Source organism: Odontesthes bonariensis, chromosome 21 (genome assembly GCF_027942865.1).
Source record: "Odontesthes bonariensis isolate fOdoBon6 chromosome 21, fOdoBon6.hap1, whole genome shotgun sequence".
In the NCBI taxonomy this organism is placed as follows: Eukaryota; Metazoa; Chordata; class Actinopteri; order Atheriniformes; family Atherinopsidae; genus Odontesthes; species Odontesthes bonariensis.
Window position 1 is genome coordinate 33602376 of NC_134526.1, and position 10856 is coordinate 33613231.

The 10856-nt window shown below is 41.1% G+C and overlaps 1 protein-coding gene across 1 annotated transcript in view; it reads left to right on the forward strand.

Annotated features, from left to right (window-relative positions):
- The window catches only part of gps1 (G protein pathway suppressor 1), a 65740-nt gene extending 58587 nt beyond the window's left edge, over positions 1-7153 (forward strand). The window contains exons 11-14 of the mRNA XM_075454952.1: positions 2481-2561; positions 6237-6374; positions 6453-6587; positions 6828-7153. Coding sequence (XP_075311067.1) covers positions 2481-2561; positions 6237-6374; positions 6453-6587; positions 6828-6902 — 429 coding nt within the window. The 3' untranslated portion in view covers positions 6903-7153. The remainder of the gene's footprint in view (positions 1-2480; positions 2562-6236; positions 6375-6452; positions 6588-6827) is intronic.
- The last annotated feature ends 3703 nt before the right edge of the window (positions 7154-10856 follow it).

Sequence of the window (10856 nt, forward strand, 5' to 3'; positions counted from 1 at the left end):
CCCAAGTGATCAACAATTGTGCATTTCACGTCAGGCGACAGCTCTGTGGAATCCACCAACTCCTCCCCTGATGGAAACATGGAGACGTTGTCTCCCCTGACGTGCTCTCTCCATCCTTTTTTTTTTTTTTTTTTTCAGGAAGCCTTCCATCTTGTCATGGAGCTGAATGGCGTGTGTGTTGCGGCCCTGCATAGTTCTGTTAAGTCGGTTCAGCTCTGAAAAAATGTCCACCAGATATGCCAGTGTAGTGACCCAGGCATTGTCATTGAAATGCACAGCCAGCTCCGTGAGGTTTTGGCCCGCTAGAAACTCGTGGATGGCTGTGCGTAATTCAAAGACACGAGTACTTTGGTTCAGCCTCCAGGGATGATGGCAGGAATGGAGTTGCAAGCTTTTATTTTGTCTTTGAACTGTGGCGTACTGTCCATCACAGGGCTTTGCGTGTTTTAAAGAAGGCAAGGCAAGTTTCTTTGTAGAGCACAGTTTGTACACAAGGCAATTCAAAGTGCTTTACAGCTACATAAAATCACAAGAAGGCAAACAAAATCATTCCAAAAAACATCAAAATGAATCATTAATTAATTAAAAATTAAAGCTAAGAGTGCAGATCAAACACTTCCAGGTGTCATATGCACAGCTAAATGGAACTGTTTTCAGCCTGGATTTAAACATTGTCAGAGTTGAGGCCTGTCTCACATCTTCTGGAAGACTGTTCCAGATGTTAGGAACATCAAACTGAAACGCAGCCTCACCTTGTTTAGTCCTGACTCTGGGCCCCAGCAGGAGACCCCTCCCTGAGGTTCTCAGAGCCCGAGTTGGTTCATATGGCTCTAACATGTAATTCAATTCAATTCATTTTTATTTATATAGCGCCAAATACAACAAATGTCATCTCAAGGCACTTAGATAATAAAGTCCAATTCAAGCCAATTGGAGTTCAATTCATTGTAATCATAATTATTTTTTTAAATAATCCAATTCATTCATATAGAGCCAATTCAAAAACACTTTCCTAGCTAAGGAAACCAACAGATTGCATTGAAACTTGTCTTCAGTCCAATCTCCCGTCCTGAGCGGGCCTGAGGCGACTGTGGAGAGAAACGACTCCCTTTGAACAGGAAGAAACCTCTGGCAGAACCAGAACCAGGAAGGGTGGCCATCCGCCTCCACCAGCTGGGGTTTGAGAGGACAGAAAGAGAGGGGACAACAAACACTGTAACACCAAAGGATATCTGTTGGAACAGGGAAACACGAGTTAATGACCACAATAATGTCACATATACATAAAGAGAGTAAAGTGAGGAAAGGTGTGACAGATGAGGCCCCCAACAGGCTGGGCCTATAGCAGCTTAACTATGGGATGTTTCAGGATCACCTGAGCCATCCCTAACTATAAGCTTTATCAAAAAGGAAAGTTTTAAGCCTGGTCTTAAAAGTGGAAAGGGTGTCTGCTTCCCGGACATTTACTGGCAGCTGGTTCCACAAGAGAGGGGCCTGATAACTGAAGGCTCTGCCTCCCAAACTGGCAGCTGGTTCCACAGAGAGGGGCCTGATAACTGAAGGCTCTGCCTCCCAAACTGGCAGCTGGTTCCACAGAGAGGGGCCTGATAACTGAAGGCTCTGCCTCCCATTCTACTTTTAGAAACTCTGGGAACCTCAAGTAAACCTGCAGTCTGAGAGCAAAGTGCTCTGTTAGGAAAATATCTTACAATGAGATCTTTAAGATATGATGGAGCTCGGTCATTAAGAGCTTTAAATGTGAGGAGAAGAATCTTAAATTCTATTCTGAATTTAACAGGGAGCCAATGAAGAGAAGCTAAAACTGGAGAAATATGATCTCTCCTGTTAGTTCTCATCAGAACTCTGGCTGCAGCATTTTGGATCAACTGAAGGCTTTTCAGAGAATATGTGGGACAGCCCAATAATAAAGAATTACAGCAGTCCAATCCTGAAGTAACAAATGCATGGAGCAGTTTTTCTGCATCACTCTGAGACAAGATGTTCCTGATTTTAACAATATCTTACAATTTTAAGTTGTAATTTAAGACTTTCGAGTCTTGAGTGGTGCTGCAGCTGAAGTTTAAGCTGTGTGATACAGAAGTGCAATTATAGATTAGCTTTAATGTAAAAAAAAAAAAAAAAAAGAATAAATAGATGAAATATTTTGAGCTGCTTCCATCTGGTATGGCTTCATCTAAAAGGACTCCAGATTGCTGAGCATGCTATTATGACGTGTTTTGTGCAAAGTGTGATTCTGTATGGACTGTTTTACCCGTCTTATACCTCATTTGATGTACTGTCCAGTCAGAAGAGAAGCATCACATGTACATGAACATGCCTAATATCTGAATGAGTGCGCACAGTCACTTTAACAGACTGCTGAACACAGTGTTGCATAGTTCATGTATGAGAAGGGAATCCCTTTTTTTACAATGTGCACAGGTGTATTGATTGTCCATTTGTTGTGGTATTTGTTTCAGGATAACCTGCTGTTGGACATGTACCTGGCTCCACACATCAAGACGCTGTACAGTCAGATCAGGAACAGAGCCCTCATTCAGGTGAGACACTACCACCTGTTAGTTGGATAAGCGTTGCCTTTGAACACCTGACCTGCAGAGATTAAAACAACCGGACTTACCAGCTGTTTCTGGTCTAAGCTGACAAGCAAACTCAGGGACTAACTGGACTTTTCACAGATATAATATGATATCCCAGATATTCCCAGATATGACAGTATTACTAGAGGAAGAGCTCTCTCCATTCCTCTTGTGGATGCCCACCACAGTTGTTGTTTTTTCCTTCTCCAGATGTTTTTCCTGTTAGGATAGCTACTAGATTTTAACAACATTACGAAGGTGAAAGAAGGCAGTCCTAGAAACCTGTTTTATATGTGAGTCAAATGATAAATTCTGGTCAAAAATAACCATGAAGATAAAGCAATACAGTTTAATCACACAGAGAGCTAAACATGTATAGATCCATGTGTATGTGTATATATATATATATATATATATGAAATACAAATAATAATATATATTTTTTTAAATGGACATTTATGCCATGTTGTCTAATAATGTTTCCTAATGGAAGCATGTATAAAGTGAAAAGAATCGGTCCAAGCACAGAACCCTGAGGAACTCCATGACTTACTCTGGTGTGTGAGGAAGATTCTTCATTTACAAGAACAAACTGAAATCTATCAGATAAATATGATTTAAACCAGCCTAATGCAGTTCCTTTAATCCCAATAACATGTTCAAGTCTGTGTAATAAGATACTGTGATCGACCGTATCAAATGCAGCACTGAGATCCAACAGGACAAGCACAAATCAAATCAAATCAAATTTATTTGTATTGCACATTTCATGTACAAACAGTTCAAAGTGCTTTACATAAAATAAAAGCATTGCAGCAGGGAGTGCAAGAAGCATTAAAAATACATAAAAGAATATAAAGAGAAACAAATAAAATCATTTAAATGAATTTAAAATCAGGCAACAGTCTAGATAAGTTAAAAGATATTTCATGCATAGACACATGAGAAAAGAAATGTTTTTAACCTGGATTTAAAAATGTCTCCATTTGGTGAAAGTTTAATCTCCACTGGCAGTTTGTTCCACTTGTTTGCAGCATAACAGCTAAATGCTGCTTCTCCATGTTTAGTCTGGACTCTGGACTGGACCAGCTGACCTGAGTCCTTGGATCTAAGAGCTCTGCTGGGTTTATATTCTCTGAACATATCACAGATGTATTTTGGGCCTAAACCGTTCTGGGATTTGTAAACCATCAGCAGGCTTTTAAAATCTATTCTGTGACTGACTGGAAGCCAGAGTAAAGATTTTAAAACTGGTGTGATGTGTTCAGATTTCTTAGTCCGGGTTAAAACTCCAGCAGCAGCGTTCTGGATGAGCTGCAGATGTTTAATGCTCTTTTTGGGAAGTCCAGTTAAAAGAGCGTTACAGTAATCGAGTCTACTGGAGATGAATGCATGGATGAGTTTCTCCTGGTCTTTTTGGGAGAGGAAACCTTTAATTATGTTGATGTTTCTGAGATGGTAAAAAGCTGCCTTGGTGACAGCTTTGATGTGGCTGCTGAAAGTCAGATCTGAGTCTATCAACACTCCGAGGTTACCAACTTGGTCAGTGATTGTAAGGTCCCGAGTCTCAAGATATTTACCAACGCTGACCCTCTTCTCTTTGCTCCCAAACAGAATGATCTCAGTTTTGTCTTCATTTAACTGTAGAAAATTCTCTCTCATCCAGGTGTTTACTTCCTCCAGACACTGACACAGTACGTCTGCTGGGCTGCAGTCGTCCGGTGACAGAGACACATAAAGTTGTGTATCGTCTGCATAACTGTGATAATTGATGTTAAAATTCTGCAATATCTGACCCAAAGGGAGCATATACAAGTTAAACAGAAGAGGTCCAAGAATTGACCCCTGGGGGACTCCACAAGTCATGGCCACTCGCTCAGATTCATAGCTGCCAATTGTAACAAAATAACTCCGGCCTTCTAAGTAGGACCTGAACCAGTTAAGGACCGCTCCAGAAAGCCCAACCCAGTTTTCCAGCCTGTGCAACAGGATTCTGTGATCTACAGTATCAAACGCAGCGCTGAGGTCCAACAGAACCAGGACTGAAACATTACCAGAATCAGTATTCAACCTGATGTCGTTTAACACTTTAACCAGAGCTGTTTCAGTGCTGTGATGACGTCTGAAGCCTGATTGAAAGTTATCAAGACTTCCACTTTCCTTCAGAAAGTCGTTGAGCTGGTTAAATACAACTTTCTCAATAATCTTGGATATAAAAGAGAGATTAGATACAGGTCTGTAGTTGTTCATCATAGAGGCGTCTAGAGTTCTCTTCTTTAGGAGTGGCTTAATGGCAGCTGTCTTTAGTGACTTGGGAAAAATGCCTGATGCCAGTGAGCTGTTAACTATTTGTAGGAGATCACTTTCTACTGAGGTAAAAACAGTTTTTAAAAAGTCGGATGGTATTATGTCCAGAGAACAAGTTGTTGATTTCAGCTGCCGAACTGTTTCCTCTAGGATTTTTAAATTAACAATATTAAATTGTGACATAACGTCAGAGTTATTTCTAGGTTTTAGACACAGATTAGTTTTCTTGTTTGTCTTTGTTGCGTTAATGTTTTGTCTAATTGTTTTGATTTTTTTGGCTAAAAAAGTTGGCAAATTCATTGCATTTCTCAGTGGAGAGGAGGTCTGGGTTTGACTGTTTAGGAGGATTTGTGAGTTTTTCAACCATAGCAAACAGAGTTCGAGACTTGTTGACATTCTTATTAATCATTTCAGATAAATGCAGCTGTCTGGCCTTGCACAGCTCATTGTTATAACTACGCAGGCTTTCTTTATATAGCTCATAGTGAATCTGAAGCTTTGTTTTCCTCCATTTACGTTCAGCTTTCCTGCATTCTCTTTTCAGATTTTTGACCATAGTGGTGTTTCTCCATGGGGTTTTCTGTTTGATCAAGGTGCTCTTGATTCTTATCGGTGCAACAGCTTCCATTCCACAGACACAAGTCCACTATCAGAGGCTAAGAGGAGATCATTGGTAACTTTCAGCAGTGCAGTTTCTGTGCTATGATGCACTCTGAATCCTGACTGAAACTCTTCAAACAGATTATTTCTGTGGAAATGATCACAAAGCTGAGCTGCAACTATTTTTTCAAGAACTTTAGACATAAAAGGGAGATTGGATATAGGTCTATAATGAGCCAAGACTTCTGAATCAAGAGTAGGTTTTTTAAGTAAAGGTTTAATTACAGCAACCTTAAAGGCTGAGGTACATATCCTGTCAACAAAGACAGATTGATCAAATCCAATATGGAAGTTTCAATTAATGGGGAAACCTCCTTGAACAGTCTGGTTGGGATTGGGTCTAAAACACAAGTTGATGGTTTAGAGGAGACTATTGCTGTTGTTAGTTCAGAGAGATCAACTGGGCAGAAGCCGTCTAAATACAAATCAGGTTCTAAAGATACTTCTAAAGCTGCTGTACTTGATGATACATCACTGATAATAGTGGGAAGGACTCCATCAATCTTCTCTCTGATAGAAACAATTTTATTAATAAAGAAGCTCATGAAATCATCACTGCTGAGAGTTAAAGGAATACCTGGCTCAGCAGAGCTCGGACTCTTAGTCAGACTGGCTACAGTGCTGAAAAGAAACCTGGGATTATTCTTATTCTCGTGTGTGTGTGTTCAGTATTTCAGCCCCTACGTGTCGGCCGACATGACAAAGATGGCTCAGGCCTTTAACACCACAGTCTTAGCTCTTGAAGATGAGCTTACTCAGCTGATACTGGAGGGTCTCGTCAATGCTCGTATTGACTCCCACAGCAAGGTAAAGAACTACTGTATACCAAAGCATTGAGTTTTTTCTTACTGACATTCTTACTTACTAGAAATGGCACCATTACAGATTCTGTACGCAAGGGATGTGGACCAGAGGAGCACCACGTTTGAGAAATCCCTCCACATGGGCAAAGAGTTCCAGAGAAGAGCCAAAGCCATGATCCTCCGTGCTGCTGTGCTGCGCAACCAGATCCATGTTAAGGTGAAACAGAGAAGAAAAACTTCCCCCCGGTTGGTGTTAGGCCTGTTGAACATGCTTAGCCATCACCATAAAACGGGATGGGAAATAAAAGGGAAAACATTAGCCCTCTCTTAGCTTGAAGAAGCTTACTGTTCACATGGTGTATGGCTTGCCTCATTTGTATTAATAGTGAGTTTACCAAAATACCAATGGAGCTTTTAGCATTGTTAGTGTCTCAGTGGTGTTGTCTCTCCTTCTTAGTCTCCACCCAGGGAGGGCAGCCAGGGGGAATTGACCCCAGCCAACAGCCAGACCAGGATGAGCACCAACATGTGAGGAGGGGTGGTCTTCAAAGTCTGCACACTCTGGATCAACATTCATCCCACCTCATCTCAGCTCACACAATGTAAAGAGACTGAAGTTGTGCAATGATGTGTTAACAGTCACCACACATCAGAAGACCTGAGGCACTTTGTGGTGACGGTGTGTCTGAGTGAAAGCTGAGCTTCTTGAGCTGTAAATTAACACTTGATGGAACCTCATTAGCAGAAACAAGGTTTTCAAATAAAAACATGCCAAAACCTGCACTTGGTGGTTGCTTTCATCATTTTGGGCTCAATACTTCAGAATATTTAGTAAATCGTTTGAACTTATTGATGTAGGCTCAACAAGGGGAAGTATGACACCTCTTTATGTTCTCAAAGAAAAGCCTGTTGCTGTGAAAAATGAAAAAAAAATCAAAACACTGGGTGAGTAAATGCAACCCTGGTCAAAAATGATGAAATCGCTCAATTATGAGTGGGGAGAATGATGTAATGGCCATACTGTATAATTAGTGTTCTAAAACGACTACCGAATGAATCTGAAGCTTTGTTTTCCTCCATTTACGTTCAGCTCTCCTGCATTCTCTTTTCAGGTTTTTGACCGTAGTGGTGTTTCTCCATGGGGTTTTCTGTTTGATCAAGGTGCTCTTGATTCTTATCGGTGCAACGGCTTCCATTACATTCAAAAAAATGTTTAAGTTGAAATGATCCAGCAGTCCTTCCACCGACTCTGCGCTCATTGTTGGTAACATAGCTATGGCCTCCCTAAACTGAGCACTTGTTTTCTCATTAATGTACCTCTCGTAACATTCTGAGTGATCAATAAATCAAATAAAATACAAAAATGGTCAGACAAGGCCAAATCAATAACCACAACAGAAGAAATATCAACACCTTTAGAAATGAGCAGGTCCAGAATGTGACCTCAAAGGTGGGTAGATTCTGTTACATGTTGCCACAAACCAAACATGTCCAGCACAGAAGAAAATTCTTTGGCATTACCATCCGTATATTATTCATGTGAATGTTAAAATCCCCGGTCAAGATAAAATGGTTAAAATCAGTTGAAATAACAGACAATAATTCAGAAAAATCATCAATAAAACTTGCACAGTATCCTGGAGATCTGTAAATGATTAAGAACAGGATTTTAGGAACACCCTTTAAAATAAAACTCAGATATTCAAAAGAAGTGAATTCACCAAATGAGATCTCTTTACACTGGAATGTATCTTTAAATAAGGCAGCTTCACCACCACCTTTCTTACCATTTCGGCATTTATCCATAAAACTAAAGTTTGGGGGAGCTGCTTCATTAAGAGCAGTAGCACTTGTGCTCTCTGTTAACCATGTTTCTGTCAGAAAAAGAAAATCTAAATTGTGTGAAATTATGAAGTCATTAACTAACAGTGACTTATTGGACAGAGATCTAATATTAAGTAAGGCTAGCTTTGTGGAGTTTAGACTGGTCTCTGATGTATTCTGAGTTGTACGTGGTACTGATAACAGATTAGATAGATTCACCCAGCAGGTTGACTGTTTTCCATTCCTTCTTTTACTAACTAATACAGGAATCCTATTGGGCCCCAGCTTGTTCTCAGAACAGCTGTCAGTAGTCGGACTTCTATAGCAGGGACCCTGAACACATCATGGCATGGTATCAGTACTATCTTTGTTTTGAACTCTGGATGTTGTGCTGCTCCTTGAACATCCTGCACACACACACACACACACACACACACACACACACACCCCCCCGCCTGTGTCCTGCTCTGCCAGGACAGATGATGTAAGAGGAGGAGGAGGGGGTGCCCTGCGTTTCTCGGTTGATGGTGGTCGCTGGAGTCCTGGCTGGGATAGAGACATCCTTTTGAGACCTTGGGTGATGTGGAGTAAAGGGTCTGGTGAGGAGGGAGGGCTGGGGGTTGTTTGCCTCGCTGCTGTGTCCTTCAGTCTAATCTGTACAGTCATGTTTGGGTTTCCTTACAGTTCCAAAAGATATTCTAAGGTTAGAACGAATGGAGACCACACCGCTGCTCTTTCGAAGGTCTTTATTTTCCAACCTTTCCTCACCGAACATCAGAAAAAAATAGCCGCGATTACAAAGACGCAAACATTAGCACAAATAAGTAAAACATGGAGCAACATGGACAAAATAAAATGACAAATATAAGTGACAAAATGGGAGCTCACCTTTCCTCACCGAACATCAGAAAAAAAGAGGAAGAGTTTAGGTGGGACCGTATCTTTTGTCACGAATGTTGCTCCCCCATAAAAGAATGTACAGAAACAGAAAAAGAAAACAAAAGTTCCACCTGACTAGTCTTATAAAGTCTATATGTGTGCTTTAATTATATAATAAGCAGTGAAAAGGATAAAGAGAGTCAGGGATTGACTGAGTTGGAACCTTGATTTTCACCTTTTTCAGATCCACACACAGCAGCACAGGTAGTACAATCAAACCGGTTTACACTCACACCAAGTCAGTCAGTCAGTTATTTTAAAAAAAAAAAATTTAATTATTATTCAGGAGATATTGCCATAGACTATATATGAGATTTAAAATATTTCTTTTTAAAAGCCTTGTGGTTTATTCAGGGAATCAGAAGTAGCTGACGTGCACTTTATCAGCCTCCCCTGTGACCTCTTATAATATCTCCTGTGGCCAGTTCATGATCCAATTTGAATTCCCTTCTCAAAATGTTTTATACTGTCTAAAATAACTCCAGAGTTCTAAGCAGATATAAAATGATATAAACACATATATTAAAACATGCCCCTTATAGAACTGGAATATATTTTCAGAGTTTTCTTGAGTGTTGATTCCACCTTCAAACATTTTCTGTTCTCAAGTCAATCATCAGTATCCGTCTGCTCCTTGACTAGTGAAAATAATTTCCACATATAATTAATAACTAGTGTGTGCCTTGACCCGTGGGTAATCGCCCTTCTGTGCACTAAAGGTTGGCCCTTGGCACCAAGACATCACCATGAGCGAATGCTTCATGTCCTCTGACTACACCCTGCCCGCTCCGAAAGCGTATCCATGATTCCACTTTAAGCTCATCGACTTATTCCCTGCGGGGCTGAGCGACTAGTCCTTCATAATTACTAAAATATACAGTGCACTCACATCACAGCACAGCACGGCTGGCTTCCTTCACAGCCACCTGCTTCACAAACACATCTCACAAGCTGCTATTTGCCCAATTATTGTCCTAATTCAAACACTCAGCACTTCTATGCTCAACAGTTTCCTTTAAATAATTTCAGCAGCCCCCCTGTGCAGGGGAAATAAGAGGCTACAGGGCGAGCCCACCACCTTCTCCTGTGTTCTTAATTTGAAGGAACCCCAGAAGCCGTCACACTGAACCTCTACAGCAGACATCTGCCGCTTTAAATAGTTTGAAGAAAACATGCCTGCAGGCCAGCTGATCTCAGCTGCCGGGGCACAGAGGACTCACTCAGCGGGGTCCCGGAAGGTAAATTCATGAAGCCGGGGTCACCGTTATGTTGTGGAGAAAAAGGAGTCGGACGCACCTTTGCAGCCTCTTATGGAGAATTTATTGATCAGAACGACACAGAGACATGTACATGACAGCATGCACGGAAATGCCCAATGACCTCATTCTGTGTGTATGTGGCCCAAACCCAATCTCTGTCAGGCACCACTGTCTGACATTGCTACTACACTTCATCGCCTAGACAGAGACATTCTGATCCTCAACAATATGTGGTTCGAGCAGTATCAAGGCCCTGCTCTCCCCACAGAACCCAATCCAAGAGTTTTCGGTTCCAGAAACGCTGATTTGAGTTAGTTTAGTCAAGTTTCACCTTGAGTTTAGCGCGTGCACCACAACTTTAAAAAGCCAGCATCAAAGGAGCCCCGATTCAACGAGTCACCATGGCAACGGGGAAGATGAGGGCTACGTTTTTAACCCGAACTCAAATTGGAAATCTTAATGCG